This window comes from Melozone crissalis, unplaced genomic scaffold (genome assembly GCF_028551555.1).
Source record: "Melozone crissalis strain CALT ecotype California unplaced genomic scaffold, PUWL_Pcris_2 ptg000034l_1, whole genome shotgun sequence".
In the NCBI taxonomy this organism is placed as follows: Eukaryota; Metazoa; Chordata; class Aves; order Passeriformes; family Passerellidae; genus Melozone; species Melozone crissalis.
In genome coordinates, this window is record NW_026535812.1 from 6,803,512 (window position 1) to 6,820,210 (window position 16,699).

At 41.7% G+C, this 16,699-nt stretch overlaps 1 protein-coding gene across 3 annotated transcripts in view; it reads right to left on the bottom strand.

The window, feature by feature from the left end:
- The window catches only part of STAG1 (stromal antigen 1), a 151,049-nt gene that overhangs the window by 17,836 nt on the left and 116,514 nt on the right, over positions 1 to 16,699 (bottom strand). For all 3 annotated transcript variants that reach the window (XM_054282401.1, XM_054282400.1, XM_054282399.1), the window contains 8 exons: positions 15,654 to 15,757; positions 12,755 to 12,847; positions 12,541 to 12,630; positions 12,158 to 12,361; positions 10,890 to 10,960; positions 7,848 to 7,935; positions 6,474 to 6,554; positions 578 to 670 (listed from right to left, as the gene is read on the bottom strand). In XM_054282401.1, coding sequence (XP_054138376.1) covers positions 578 to 670; positions 6,474 to 6,554; positions 7,848 to 7,935; positions 10,890 to 10,960; positions 12,158 to 12,361; positions 12,541 to 12,630; positions 12,755 to 12,847; positions 15,654 to 15,757 — 824 coding nt within the window. The remainder of the gene's footprint in view (positions 1 to 577; positions 671 to 6,473; positions 6,555 to 7,847; positions 7,936 to 10,889; positions 10,961 to 12,157; positions 12,362 to 12,540; positions 12,631 to 12,754; positions 12,848 to 15,653; positions 15,758 to 16,699) is intronic.

Genomic DNA, 16,699 nt, shown 5'->3' on the forward strand with positions numbered 1-16,699 from the left:
AACCCAAGCCAGTTATTAGTTATACTCTGCAAAATCTGGGGAGGTCTGATAGAAATGCCATTTGTAGACAAATGTCATTGACATAAATCAGTGTGTATTCACAAAACCTCAGCTAACAAACCAGCTACTGTGTCCTGCAGAGACAGATTTAATTATTTCAACAAACCCTTTGATTCAATGGGGAAAAACCCCAAAATATTCAGCCCATTTGAAGTCTCAGTCACCCTCCAGTAGTGCCTATTTCCTTTTAAATAGAAATGCCTACTGCCTTTTAATCCAGTGTCTGCAGAAAAAGTCTTTCATCTGAGGTGACTGAGTTGGATGCCTGAAGTCACAAGCGCTGGAAATGAGCCTGAGCATCCAGGTAATCCTTACTCATTCACTGTTAATCAAAAGTTAATTTGTCATGAGCTGTGCTTTGGAAGTTCTGTTAATACAGCTGCTCTTCTGGGCTGCTTGTTCAGATTTATTTAGACAGGGGCACAGATTATTTTACTTTAAGTTTGATGTAGTGTAGTCTTGAGTTTTACTACAATTTAATAATCACACTTTTCTAAGAGTCAGACATTTCTTTTACCTGTTCTTTGACTGGAGTGTTGACATTTGATAGACACTGCTGGCAGACAGCCAGGAAGGATTTCACAGTTTTCCTCAATACCAACAAGTCCTCCTGGAGTAAAGATTAAAAAAGAAAGTATATAAAAATTAGTAAGAAGTTTCTTGAAGGAAGCAAAATAAAGAAATAGTGGTGGTGATGACTTCATACATTGTACAAAAAGCTGTGAAAGAAATAAGCTATTCAAAAAGAACACACACACAGAAACAGTGCCTTGATTTTACAGTGATGATGAACCAATCACCAAGAAGAAAACAAGAACCCCAAATGAAATGAAATGAAATGAGATGAATTCACAGCAGGATGGCTGGCCCCTGCTCTGCAGACCTTCCCCCAGAACAGCCCTCTCAAAGGCAATGTCCTGCAGAACAACCTCCAAGCAATGTGAAGAACCTACATAGTGCCCATGCAATGTTTTCCTTGCAGAAATGTTTTACTGATGCTGTTCAGCCCATGTGTCTCAGTTCTGGTTTTAGCTTTCCTTGTGCTTCCTGCCACGAGCTCTCGTTGTTCTGTGTTTACTGCAGAGCCTTTTTGTGGTCCATATGTTCTCCCTGTGCTGGTTCACAGCACAACACAGGACTGCCAGCGTGCCCAAGCACCCAGAGTGTTCCCAAAGCTCTGAATTTCTCATCACTTCCAATGGAGTGAGTGAGATTTGCTGATATGGACACTCAAGGTCTGTGCACTCCCTCACCTTCCTATTCCTGAGCAGTTTTTCTCTGATGATGCAGCCATGGTGCCACTGCATTACCCTGGCATTACAGAATCTCTAAGACAGTTCTGCTCTGTTCTAATCACAACTTGGACATAAACCTCCCATTTGGCAGCATTAAGATGCCTCTTTTTAAAAATTTTAAATTGTGTTTTGTTCACTAATTGATCTATATCATCCCCATTTTCAGGGCCTTCCCAGATGACTGATAAAAATGACCCTTTTATTGGGAGAGAACAGATCTCTGCCAGAATGCATCAGAAACTTCCATTGTGCAAGGATTGCTCACCTATATTTTTTCTTTAATATATGGATCTGTTTTGAGCTATTGAATATGAGTTACATTAAATCCAAAAATGCACCTAAAATGCAATGTGGTATTAATGTCTTAGAGACACTGGTGTTTCAATTGATTTTCTTCTCAGTCAAAAATGCAATCTCATCAACAAGAAATTGATGTGTTTCTTCCAATCTTAGCTGTTGGCCCTTCAGCCTTGTACCAACTGTGTTTTCTATCATCTCCCACTCCAAGATTCTACCCAGGACTGATGCCAGGCTTATCAGTTCACTGTTACACAATCACCTGATTTACCCCTTCAAGCACTGGGATTACAGTCACCTTCCTGCTTTCTACTTTCTATTGCAATTACCTTCCATTTAGATGTCCATGAATTCAACAGAGAAACTAAAACCCATGAAAAAACCTACATACAGGTTAAAAAGGGAATGAGTGTGTCTCCCATTTTTCTTTCTGTCAAAGTGACTAACAAGCAGGTACATGATATTTATTACCATCTCTCCTGACAGCATAGCATGATAGAGATTCATATTGCAAAGTTACAGACAGCAGGAGAAAGCCCAGCTGAACAGTGCAATGGAGCCATCTGGAACTCTTCTGAGCTTGGAGAAATCCCCACACTACTGAGGAGTGGGAATTTTTTTCAACAGAGAAAATGAGGGAAAAAAAAAAAAATTAGATTTCCAAGTCTTTGAGCATTCTGGGGTGCACAGCCCAGGCTCTTGAGGTGTGAGTACCTGATCTGCCTTCAGCAGAAAAGCTGATATGAAACCATTTTATCATTCTGTTGGCTGTTAGGCAAAACCACGAGGTCACAACTCTGCAACTGAACTGCTCCATGGCAGGAACAAGAATGAGCTGCTGAGAGCAAGGGCTGGAGTCTGTGCCACCACCCAAACCCAAACCCAGGTGCTCAAAAGACTCATGTCTACAATTCTTTAGGTACTTTCCAGCTTTAAATTAAAGCTTGTTTTTTCCATTGAAGTAATTTTAAAATGCTGTGCTTTTGCTATGTTCATCACCCAAACCCCATCCTCTTCTCCCTATGTGCTCACTGCTTTTCCTCTAAAGTACTTATTATTTGCAGTATTAACCTTTAACTTCACAGGGCTGAAGAACCCTTAGCTTCCATCCCAACCCTTCAACTTCACAGGGCTGAAGAACCCTCAGCTTCCACTCCAACTGTGGAAAATGGTCCAACCTTTTGTCCTTTGTGACATTTTTCTTCCCTTTAGCTTCTTCTGCTTTCTGTCATCATGCCCATATAAATATGAAAAGTCACCAAGTCACCACATTGTTCTTTAAACCCCTTTTAAAATCAGGTCTCCTAAGTCCTCTGCCCACTGATCACACTCTCATAGCCAAGCATTTGGCTGCTCTGGCTGCTGCTTACCCATAACTGGCTGACCTCTGCCTTGCCTCTCAGTGTTTGCTCTAGTCATGCTTTATTTTTACTGTTCTAAGTTTTAGGACTCTATTGTCCTGCAAGTATTTCCTTCTCAGTACATACACACACAGAGTACAGTGCAATGTCCTGGGTACCTGGGACATGGCTGAAGAAATCCAGGTGGAAACAAGTGTCTGCTCTAATCCCCAAGTCTCCTGCCTCAGGACTGTCCCTGCTCCTCCAGACTGACACATGACAGAACTCCAGGGGAGAAATGACCAGTTTCCCTTGGAACCACCCTCAAACCCCTTTCCACCTGAGGAGTTTTCCTCCAGGCCACAACAGGCTGCTCCCACAAGCCATGGAGGATGAGCTTTCTACCCCCAGTACTGCACTGCTTGCCCCAAAGAGCACCAGTTTGCACAAACAGCCCCACAGCCTCAGCCTCCACTGAATATGCACAGAGGGAGATCAAAGGTTACAACACCAGACTGTGGATATGTCAAAGTTTACACATTTCATTCATACCTGCTGCAGCCTTCCTTTCAGTAATCAAGTTTTCCTTTCAAATTTTAGACACCAAGATGACTCCACAGGACACCCTTCTCTCCAAAGGACAGCTTGAAGAAGTGTTTCAAAATAACTCTGCCCCAACTCTCTGCTGTTTTCAATGGGTAAAATCTTGGTTGTTGGGCAGAGAATATGGACTTTCTCAATAATTCAAATATCCATTTATTATCACCCTCCTGCTAAAATGTCTTTGATACATTTTTATGCTGATAATAATGTATCAAAGATACTCCTTTTGGCTCTATTTACAAATGATATTGAACAGTGAGGGGCACCTCACCCCCTGGTAACAGCCTGGAGAAACAAGAACTCTTTGTGTGTAACTTGGGGAGGAGACTTCAGTAACCTGTGACCAGCTGAAGGGCAAGTTTGGAATTTGTAGGTGTTCATTAACATTACAGAAGTGTCCAATATTCTGGTCCTGCATTCTGTAGAGCTGATAGTTATCCTGGAGCTGTGTGGCACTGGCTGTAGGTCAATTATGTGCTGTTAATATATCAATGAGCTGATTTGATCCTAATTAGATTTAAACCACAAGAGTTGAGTTTTTCTCTGCCACACATGGAGTCCATTCCAAAACAGCTGGATCAGGTAGGGAGCCATGATCCAGAACATGCCCAACAGCTGGAATATGAGGTATCCCTCACACAGCAATTAATGTGCCCTGGCTTGGCCATAATGCCCAGGACAGTTCCAAACAAGGGCAGTTCTCTCAGGACAGTGCTGTATTTTGGAAGCCATTTGAACATTAGACAAAAAATAACTTCATTGCAAAATGACTCTGTTCCCAGTGTATGCCTATGGTTGTCAAGTATGACTCCACCACAAAATCAATACAAGATACAAAAATTACCAAGCAATTCTGAACTGTAGCCAAAGAATTCCCTTTGAAGGAAACCTTGCCAGAATTCCCCATCCCACCTGCAAACTCCCTGCAATGAAAGGTGCACTTGATGGATGCAAAGCACACATGAAACAACAAATGTGAAACTTGCCAAGATACTTGTACTTGTTTCCATCTTTTATTGCTGTACTTACAACTCCAACATGTTCCTATACTTCATCCTGTGCATTGACTGCCTAAATGGGACCTCATGAGGTGAAACAGAGCAGCTACTACTGCCAGCATGAGGTCACACAAATGACCCAGCTGGCAGCAGATGAACATTTCTTACAAATCAATCCCTGCATCTCTGATCTCTCAGCCTGACTGTTCAAGGGAAAGCTAAAAGATCATCTTTGGAACATGAGCCTGAGAACAAAAATTCATAAATCTATGGAATATAGAAAAACCAAGACTTAAGATCAGTTTTATGACATATTATAAATTCTCTTCTCTCCATTTTCATCTTTTATCTTCCTTCCCCACTAATTCTCCTCCTAACTCTGTCACTGCCTCTCCCCTCCCTGCTCTCACCTCTTCTCTACAGGTACCAAGAACCTTTTCCTCCCCTGTCAGAGTTTACCTCATTTGTATCTAAATAGAAACCAAGCAATTCCTTCCAGCTGGTCCTTTGCTTTGTAATCTTCTGCTTTTATCTCAAACCCAAAAGGCTTGTGAGTCCAAAAGCCTCTCTACTTCTGGCAGCTATACCCATTGGTCTACTAGAGAGGCTACACACCATCACCCCTCTCTGCCCTGAGATCATTCTAGAAACAGCAAAGTAGCCCTAGAAACCTGCATGGACTTACATATTAAACTGCTGTGCCAGAAATGTTGCTGTAAAAGCCTGAATACTTCCAAAATACCCATGAAATAAATGCTTTTCATTCTGAGATGCTTCTGTTAATGCCTTTGCAATACAACTTTAGGTAGACAAAGGTGCCCTTTAATGTCTACCAATTTCCAAGCCTAAATAATGACTTATAAACCAGCCATGGGCAAAATTATTTCCCAGTGGATGAAATGCCACATACAGTGCAGATCAGATCTATTTTCACAGTGAACTGGAAAGTTTGATAGCAAAGTGCTCCAGCCACAGCAGGTCTGTGGTTGTCTCTTTGCCCTCAGCTGAGGCTGCTGCCACTATGAAGAGCTGCAGGGCACTAATGCTGGGCTTCCCTGGAACTAAGCATGCACAAAACTGATTTTGTAGTGGCTGGAACCCCAAATAAGAAATTGCTAGGAGTTCTCTAGGTGACAGTAATTATGATTTTCATGGGGCAAAGCCAAACTGACTTCTACTTGGCATGGCCATTCTGGAGTGACCCTTTGGAGGTCTTGTAGCACTTCAATACAACATCTTTACCTTTTTGATGCTGATGGAGAAGTACAATTATTGCTTCAGGTTTCATGTCATTTTAATTTGATGTATTACTTTTGAAAAAGCTCTGAAAAAACAGGATGCTGGCCTCTGACTGAGAAAAGAGCTAAGGAAAGGTCCTGGAAAAGTCACCTGTCACCTTGTCCTGACCATACTTTGTGTGCATTTGCTTTTTATTAGCAATTGTTACTTCCTGTGTCCTGCCATTTTTATTGCAACATAAAGGCTGTAATTACAGAGTAAGCAAAGTAACTTATCACATCAAGATTAAGATATCTGTGGTCTACAGATCAACAGTATTGCTCACAACTGTTCATGTCAACATTCCTTATCAGCCATGCAAACTGCAGTCCTCACAATAAAGTGTGTTAATTATCCTCTGCAATAAAAATATAATAATCAGCTACTATAAAATCCTGATTAAAACTATTTACATTGCTTAGACATATGTATGATGTTAAATAGATCCTGAAACACGGAACAAATCTGAACAGCAACATTTTATATGCTATAAATGACAACAAACGATGGCAAGAATGGAAGTTACAAAGAAATCAGGTGTAACACCTTTGTAGGTAAGTTGTATCTGTCAGTAAAATCTGTTTGGTCAAGTGGCCACTTACTTTGGAAGGGGAGCCCTCAGTGATTTTCACCAGCTGCCACAGAATAGAGTAGTGGGAGCACTGCAGTGCCTGGACAACGATCTGTAACACAAGAACACACAGAATCTCAGCATGCTGCTAACAGCAGGCACAGCAGGAAGTGTATGGAAAATCTATCAGGCATTTTGTGCTGAAAAGACAGGAGCACTCTTAGCACTTCTTATTTTCAAGGGTATCAAGTTTTCCCTTGGTTGGTTCAGTGCAATAAGAAATCAGCCTACTAGACGCAAAAAAATACTGTGTAAATCTGGGAAACACCAGAAATCTGCACTGGGATACAGCAGGAGGGGATGTCACAGTGTGACAGAAGTACAACCCAACACCTACATCTCTCAGATCAAAAGCATCTGTTGAAATATCTCTATACCTGGTTTCACTATTAAACAGCATTAAAAATCTGCTCCACCGGAAAATGAACATGTAGCCCAATTGCTAAAAAAAGGGAGACAATACAACTTGTCCCATGGAGAAGACCAGGGTCATATAAAGCATCCATGGTGTCTCCTGAACAGCTCAAATCCAGAGGAGGTGCTACAACTGCCTCAGGACGGCCTGCAGGAAGAAATGCTGAGCAGAGCTCAGATTTCAGCATCTTTCCCTAAAATCTTATGGAGGCATTTGGACAGCCACACACTGTCAGACCCAGAAACTGAGGATGGCTGGCAGCTGCAGGGACAGGTTTTATCTGCCAGCCCCGTCCCTTTAGCAGCACAACCCCAGCATAAAGCAGCAAGGGCAGAGAGAGGACTTTCACACACTGTGTGGCAATGCCTCCTCTTAAGGTCCTTTCTACAAAATTCTTATTCAGAATTTCATGACAATTTCTTTTTTTTCTAAATGAAGCCGAGTTAGAATTAACAACTGGCTTCTGACTGAAATGAAATAAAAACTTAAAATGTTTAAATGCTTAAGTAGGAATTCTGCAGTTTAAACAGGAATCATGGGAGAATATGAGATGGCTCCTGTGCTCATCCATGAGAAACAAAAACTGAACTCTGAGGGAACAAAGGCCAAGATGTGTTTCCTAAAAGAACTACACTAGGATGTTCTAGTTTCCTGGTTTTCATACGCTTTCATCTTACTTTCCATGCACAATTATCATTTGTGATCATTCTAATTGCAGCCAAGGCTTACAATGTTGGGTTTCAGTGTAAACATCAGGATTGATGCACTGCTTTTCAGAGTCAGGAACATCAGCTATTCCCAACTTTACAGATGAGAAAGGTGAGGGAAGAAGCTCAGAAATCATACATGGAACTTTTGAATTTCTGCACAAGCAGACTCCTTAGAACCTCAGACACCCCAGTGATGCAGTGCAGGTGCTGTTAAGGGTACCTGTTCTGGCATAGCTCCGTGTTCAATTCCAGTTCTCAGCAATCTGTAGCAGTTACTGAACAGATCCCATTTGGTCAGATCATGAGCACTGGAATGAGAGAAAATCAAGAGGGATTAATTGTGTTCCTCAGAACCCCCAGCCCAGAGAGCTTTGGTGGTTTCCACAGCTGACCAAGCAGCTGCACAGCACCTCACTCCATGCTAAAAGCACAAGTCAGCCTTTCTGATAATCCAGGAAAAATGTTTTACTACATGGGATTTTTTTAGGGAGCAGATAAACTCTCTCCATATCATACACCTATAAAGGCTACTTAAGCATAGCTGCTGCTTCTCTCTCTAAGTTATCCTTCCTCTTTTGGAAACATTGACAGAACTCCAGAAAACCCTTCCCTGGCATTGCAGTAGAAACTACAGCCAAGCTCTATCAATATCTACTGAATAAAAACGGCTGTAAGCAAAATAAAGTTGTATATTTTTCTACTGTCTTATTTGGAAAAAAATAATACACATGACCACTAGATATAAATACCCTGAGTATCTGAAGTGAGACCATATGATAACACATGGACATGAGATAGAGATGGTGGCAACATTTCAGTTGCACCAACCTGAATTCATCTGTGAGAGGAATAAAAATGACATTAGGGACAAATACTCTGTAAGGCTGTAGCCTTACAGACCTCAACAGCTTGAAATGGCTGGTTAATAGAGAAGTGAGAAATACAGCAGCAACTGAAAAACATCAGGTTGCCTGCAAGACAAAAATACTCTCTCAGCAAGTAAATTTAGGTTTAGAATATTTTTCTGCAGTGAAAATAAACTGAGATAACTTGAAACAGTTTATAATATGTCTATAAAAGAGCAAGCCAGCTCAGAATACTCAGAAACTTGCTGATTGAAGTGCTCACCTGGAAGGAGGGATACTGAGACTGAATTGGGAGTCTCAACTGGATGCAGCAGCCTCTTGCCTCTGACTCATCCCAGCACCTGGATCACCCAGCCAAGCTCACTCCTCCCACCCCTGTGCCTGTCCTGGGTCAGACCATTAACTGCCCTGCTCAGCCAGAAGGAAAACCTCCCTAGGTCCAAAAGGACAGAGGCTGAACTCAGCACTGGCAATGCCCAGGTCCTTTTGGAGGCCCTGCCATGAAACACCTCCCATGCTGGAGCAAGCCAGCCCTGGAAAATGGCACTGGTAAGAGCTTCACAGAAAGCCATCAGAGTGCCCTGTGCACTCCAGGGCTCGGCCATTAAAGCCAAGGTGCACCTTAACTCCCAGTTCAAATCCACAAAGAGAAAAACAGGAACACTTCAAAAAAATACTGGAACTAAAAATGTAAAAAGTGGAAAAAAAATTTTGCCGACTTAGATGGTCTTTGAGGTACTAAAATAAATTGTTTCATGGATAAATTAGAGGCTGCCAGAGAGCTGCCTCTGACTGGAGATATTAAGCACAGAGATGCTGCTTCCATGAATCACAGGGTTGCTCGCAAGGCAGAGTGGTATTTCCTTAATTACAGCACTGTAATTAAAGCTGCAAAGTCTCCTTGGTGTGCAGAGGCAGATACCTGCACAGATTATGCTACAGAGAATATCAAAGGAAAAACTGTCTTATTCCTGCCTTTTCAGTTCAGAAATTCCCCATCAGGCAGCCAGCACAGGGGCCATGTCCTCACAGCTGGGGACACTCAGCTCCCTGCCCTCTGCCTTACAGCTGAGCTCAGGAAGGGCTCTTCAGCTTCCAGAGCTGAAAAATTCTAACTATGTACAACTTACACACAGCCTTTCAATTGCAACTTTCTTCAAGCAGAGCCTCCACATTACAGTTAGGCATATTCTGGTACCTCTTTATCACTTTTGAGCTACTTAGCCATCAAAATCATAGTTAAAAAGGGATCTTGGACACCACACAATTCTCCACAGAGGTTCAGGAAGAAAAGTCACACAACACAGAATTTTCCCTTAGTTCCTTCCATGTCAGACTATTCATGGACTTCAGAAAACAAGTTCCAGTATTTCATCCAAGGTTTCTTTTAATTCTTATGGACAGCCCTGTCTGCTGGGGCACATTTCTGCCAGACAAGAGGCAGGTGAAGTAAAGGTACCAGTTTCATGGTGTTTTTCAAATGTGGCATAAAACAGCTTAGAAAAGTTTCTTTTCCAAGAAGTGACCTTTCCACTCACCAAACTGCTTCACTTCAAGATGCACAAAGAGAGGGAAGGTGTACCTTGGGCTTTGAGTAGCTGTGCTACTGACACAGTCTAATTTCTCTAATAAGGTTTCATTTAGCATCACTCCCACACTGTGATGAAGAAGAAATGATTTGTGGCTCTCTGCCACCTGCACATGAAGCTTTCTCTCATGCTGACAGGAGAAAGTGCTTCCTGCAGTTAGAGGGCAGATCAGGCCTTTGTGCTGTGCTCCAGAATTCACAGTTCCAGTGAAGTTCTCCAGGTTGCTCTGCACATGCTGAGGATGCCCATAGGTCTGAGAGCAGCAGGAACCTGAAAAGCTGATTTGTGCCTGGTGAGGGAGATTCTGTGCAATCCACAAAGGGAAATTTGGCCAACAATTCAACTGTAGGAAGAAAATGCATCTTCCAGGCTCTCACCATGAACTATTAATTATTATCTTTACTACTACTAATTAATTCTATAATTTTGAGGACAAGTAGCTCAAAGGCATTGAGAAACAGCTTCTTGTAGGCTCCCTAAGCTGATGCCCAAAGCACAGTGTCCCTTGTGCCCTGACTGTGTCCTGTGGGAGAGCAGGACCTGTAGTAATTTACTCATGGGTATAACAACACTGGGAACAAGGGAGGAGGTGCCACTTGCAAATCCCATTTGCAAAGGTCATGGCACAAACTGAGCAAGGACCAGATCAACCCAAACACTTGCACTGACAAACTCCACCAGTCATCCTCCATCTCCACTTCAGATTTCAGGCCATGTGTTTTCTCATTTCCCCACACCTGACACTGCTGATACTTGCTGAAAGGATAAAATTAACATCACAAATTTGTGAGGGAAGGCACCACCTACTTGTGAAAAGATGTCAACCTCTTCAGTGTGGAGAGCACATTGTAGATGTCATCATCATCAGCTTCTTCTCCCTGCAAATGAAAGGCAATCCATGAGGAGAATCCAGCAATTCAGCCCAGTACATTTCTGCACAGGCAGGACCAGCTTCTTAAGGGTTTATACTGACAACAAAACCGTCTCCAAAATTTCTAGTGATTTTTATGTAGATTCCATAATATTTAAGTAGCCACTGCACAGCACTAAAAAGCAAGCAAGATCATCTGACAATATTCAGCATTATCACTGTGTTAATATCCAAACCTGTATCCTTTAGCAATAGAAATCATTCCAAACACCAAAATCTAGTTCTATCTTATTTTATAAAAAGGACTGAACCACCAGCTTTAATCACTAGCTGATGAACATGCTACAACACAATTTTAGAATACTCTGTAAACTAAACAGCAAATTTCCTTAGTGAATCAAGTGAAAATAAGGTATTTCCAGCAATTTTCTAAAATAAGAAACCCACTAGCAACAATTCTTCTTCTCCATCTCACTTTGATAATTTCTTTTCCATCTAAAAACCGAACAATTAAAACATCTTCCTGCCTTCAGATGCAATTGTCAATCAATGTTTCTCTCATTATCAGCCCAGAGAATTGCTTAGGCACCAGTATGCAATTTTTAAAATTTAAAATGTCTTTAAAATGATGAAATAGACTTATTAAAATAAATTATTCAAACAACTATCACTTTAAAAAGAGTATCACAAAAGGCCATAATTTTAAATCCTTGCTACTGCTGTTCTCATTCTTCCAGGTTTCCAGCCTGTATCTTTCACTCTTTCTAGGGCTCTTTCAACATACATATTTTCTTAAATTCCTCTCTTCTATTCAAACCATAATCCAATCTTGATTTTGCTACCTACATATGCATCTGGGACTATGGGAATCACTAAAAACATTAACGTAAGTACAACTTCCTCTGCATTTGTCACCATCTTTCACCCATTCATCCACTTAATTCCTTATGTGGACTGTTTTAATACTCAACTGAATTTTCAGAAGCAGGATTGTCCCACAGTCTTGTTTTACATGACCAATGATTTGAAGGCTTAATGGCTACTGTAAAGGACTTTCCACAGGGAGAAGTGGCTCCAAATAATTATAAAATAGCTGGTGCTGCACTACATCTTCAGATGGATAATTTCATGGCTTGCTAAGAATGTTTTTCTGTAGCCTATCCTACCATATTTTAGGCAGTTCAACAATTTTAAGAAAACAAACCTCCTGCAGTAGATCCTCGACAGAATGGTTGAATCGATCCACAAATTCATCAATAAGTTGGCTGTGGGCTATGTCAACTCTGTTCTGGATGGTGTATTCCTCACTGCAGAGGATGCTGTAGGTTTTGCTGCAGGCTTCCAAAACATCTGATTCCACATGCTTTTCCACAACAAACTTAATCTGCTTCAGTAAGGCATCCAGATGCTGCAGAGCAGAAAAGAACTTCAGCTCTCCCTCAATGGGACAATGACACTGAGCAAAGCCACTGCCAGAACTCCCACCCAAGGCTGCATTGCTCATGTGCCAAACAAAGGCACAGCACTGTGGGGCTGAACAGGGCTCACACCTGAGAGCAGCCACACCTCCTGCCCAAGGCACAATACCTTTTCCATTCTGCCTGTGCTGTAGATTTCCAGGTCAAAGTACTGAGGGATTTGCAGGAGGTTTGCAACCTTCTCAGCATCAGCGGAATACTGGAACATCATGGCAACAAAACAGACAACAGGGAAGTGAAAATAAACCCCTGCACTATAGAATGAGAAAGTTTAAAGACAGCTGTAAATCCCAGTGAAAGATTGATTTTGTTGAAAACAGTACCTTTGATAGCAGCATGGGAAGTGCAATAATGAAATGCTCAGTCAATTTATTTCTGTCATCTATCTGAGTTTTTCTTTCTTTTGCTGTCAAGACCTGGAAGTGATCAAACATAACTACAGTAAATACATAGTAAATACATTTTCTGCATATAGCATTCATTAACTTTCTAAACATTGTATTACAAACAAAAACCCATGTAAGTGTATTTTTTAATAAATCAAACAAGGAGGGAACAAAAAACTCAAAACACATTTGGGTTGAAGAGTGATTAAAGAGTGTGTCCTAAGCAGCTGTGATTGAAAAGGAAAATACTCTATCACCCAGTATGACATTGCCTCCACACATCAACATCTTTTTAGGATTTAAATTCAAATATAATCCCAGTCAGTGGAATTTTTGCTATTGCTTCCAACTGTACTGAACTCTGGCTTTCACACATTAAACCAAGCATTAATGTAAGACCTCAGGGCAAAGTGAAGTATAATTAAGAAAACCAAAACCAAACCACACTGTAACAATGATTTTCATTAGAAGATTCATGGCCTCCTCTCTAAATGGAATGGAATTCTCAGTGAGAACGTGCATCCAAGTTCACAGCGAGGTACTGAAGCACTAATGCTGTGAGAACAAAACCCCCTTGAACAGAGAGACAATAATCAAACCAGCATGCTTTATCAGAAGCTTATTTCTGGCTTCCTGGCTTAGGAAAGAAATGAATACTTTTGAGAACAAATAATGATAATAAAATACTCAAGTTAGCTAATGATTCACATGTAGCCAATCAGCCAGACTGCACAGTAAGGGTTACAAGCTAAAGTCAGAGGAGAAACTACTTCACAAGAAGGTGAGTGCTTAATTAGAAATCTGCTCCCTTTCAACTCAGACAAGTTGGTGGGATTGTGAGACGGGATGAATCTCCAGGGACAAGGCAGAGAACCCTGCAGTTACCATCCCACAACTCATGGTCTAAGCAAAAAGAAGCAAAAGCTAAGTGTCACCTCTCCTGGCTCTGCAAGGGAGGAGGAGCAGCTGGACACAAGGCATGTGCCTGGATGCCAGGCACTGTGCCAGCAGGAACCCAAAACAGCCATGGAAGTGGGGGGAATGGATCAGTGACCAGGACAAGACACCACTTGCACAGTGCAAGGTGCAGAGATGGCTCCAGAGCAGCCTCAGGCCCTGCACACCCACCAGGGCAGCCCCAGCCAAGCTCAGAGCACTGCAAACCCAGGGCAGAATCCCAGCCCTGACAGCCCAGTCATATTCTGGGGACTAAATACAGCTGTTCCCTGGCACTGGGAATTGATCTGTGTCCCCAGCATGACTTCCAGGCTCTTTTGATCATCCTTCAGAAGGTGGAATTTGTTTTACTGATCTGTTTTCTTTGGCTCCAAATACAGACATTGAAAACTTAAGACTAAGCAATTTGTTGAATTTCAGTGAATTGAGCTGTAGATCTCTTGAGAAAGAGAAAATACCTGGAAAGTTAATAATGACATTATTTAGTGCTCCAAACAGAAAATACCAACATGTTTTTTGGTTGGTTTTTTTTTTTTTTTCAATTTAAAGGTCATTTTGACTGCTAGAAAGGTTTGCAGCTTGAGACAAAACACTTGTGCTTACAATGCAGTTTTTGTAACAAAAGATAAGACATGCTTATGTAAATTTCAGTAAGTGCTTTCATGGATTCCCTCCTTAACCCTGAAATGTTTTAATAAATTAGGAATTCCTAAGAATGTGCTTTATAAATTAAAGTACATAAAGCATGTTTAAACTGATGGCTTCTTGGAGCTTTTCCTGGGATACTGTTTCTGGATATGAGACTAATCTGCTTTGGCACATAAAAAAATCAGAAGTAACTGCATTTTAGCAATAGAGAATGCCAACACTCTCCAGATTTCATCTTTAATAAATCTGTGGCTTTAACAAACTAGTTGATTATTTAGAATGGATGCTAAAAGAAGAACCATTTGTTCATGTGGGTTTAGTCCACTTTTGCCTATCCTAAATAAGATGGGGACTACTAAAAATCAGGTGAATATGTTTAAAAAGCTGAGACTGCTTTGGAACATGGATGCTGTATTTATGGAAAATACAGCTGAAAGCCTGTTATTACCCTGACCCTGTGACTTAGAATGAAGTGTTTAAAACTGCATGTCCAGCCTTAGGAATGGCCTTTCACTGGTGCTCAAACAGTCCCTATAAAATAAGCTAAAGAGGCAATTTGTCCAAAATGTAAAGTTCTGAAATTTTTAGGGCACTCCATGGAAGAGGCCTAAGGGGATGGATGCCTAAAAGCACAGACACATTCAGACTGGTCCCAGTCCCACCCCTCCTGCTCAAAGCAGGGCCAGCCCAAGGGGTCACACTGGGAGGATCAGGGCTTTGTCCAGTCAGGTCTCCAAAATGACCAAGCATGGAAAGGGCACCAACTCCCAGTACCTGTTCCAGCGCTTAAAAACCTTCATGATGAAGATCCTGTTGACTTTTCTGCAAATTTTATGTCCATATTAGCAGCACATTCATTTTTATGGAAGACAGTCAGAGGCAGCTTGCTCTGCTCCTAAACTTTCTACTCTTATCTAGGTTTAACATTAGAGGCTAATGATGTGGGTACATTACAAATATAAGACAGAGATATGATAAAAAGAACATCCAAAAATATAATAAAAAAAGACTTTCACGCTGAAAATTTATATTGCTTAACTTGGCCATGCAAACCCCAAAACCAAAGAGAAAACCAAACATGTCCAGAAACAGAATTTCTAATATTTTTCTTAGAAGCATTCAGATGAAACAGCAAACACCAAGTAAAAAACCCTACAGCAGGAGTGTCCAAAGTGGTGTCACAAATATCCTCCATGCTCTGGTGGCAGCAGGCAGCTGCAGCCCCACTCACCCTCTTGCCGGTGCCCCTGCCCACGGGGGGATGTGCCTCGGCAGCCTGTCGGATGGTGCACACCATCAGCTCGATCAGGGCGCTCTCCTGCCGGTCCGACATCGCTGCGGGGACAACAGGGACAGCAGGCATCACTGGGGGCAAGGCAGCACCACGGGGACAGTGTGGGACAGCAGGGGAGCACACAGCACCAGGGGAGCACACACACCACACACAAGGCACACTGGCACATTCAGTGAGGCTCTCCTGCCGCCTCTTTGATTTGCCATTCATCACCTCGAAAAATGGACACGGCAGAAGTGAAAGCAGCCCAGAGAAAAGGATCAGTGAAGGGGAACATAAGGAAGATCTACAAAATAAAGGAGTCATAGAGGGGAAACAGTGACAGACAATTCACTGTCACTTCCTCATAAATTCTCTGCTCTCTGGCAAGTGCTTCTGCTCACATTTGGAGGCTCAAACCCCACTAGGCTAAGCAGAATCAATTTCCTAATGAAATTACCCTATAAATACCCCCAATGTAGCAGGTGCATACCAACAGGCCAGCCTTTGAAGCATGGACATGATGAGCACACCTTGCCAGGAGCATTGATTTTTCAAACACCTAAGCTCTGTGAAGGCCCCTGAAGCAGGAGAATCCTGGGGAATTATAAAGGATCTTGAATGACACTCATTAGCCTTAGGACACTTTGCCCCCAAGTCTCCCTGGCTACTTTGTGCAGCCAGGTCTATTATCAGCAAAAGGAAATCTGAAACCAGTGGTGAAATAATCTCCTTTGTTTTTTCTCTTGAGCATTCACATTACCTGGAAAAGTCCCATATTAATTAGCATCACCTGAAGTGCTTGTTTATTCAAAATTGTCTTAGCTATTTAATTCATTGAAATAGTTATTTAAACATTCAGACAAAATCAAGTTAAGACTTGAGTAAACTCCCTACAACATTAGGGAACCACAGTGCAGTACATTTGATTTAAAGAAACCTCCAGAGAATAATAAAAAAGAAAAATAGAGTACAAATTGCTGCTTTTGAAGGAAAGTACATTA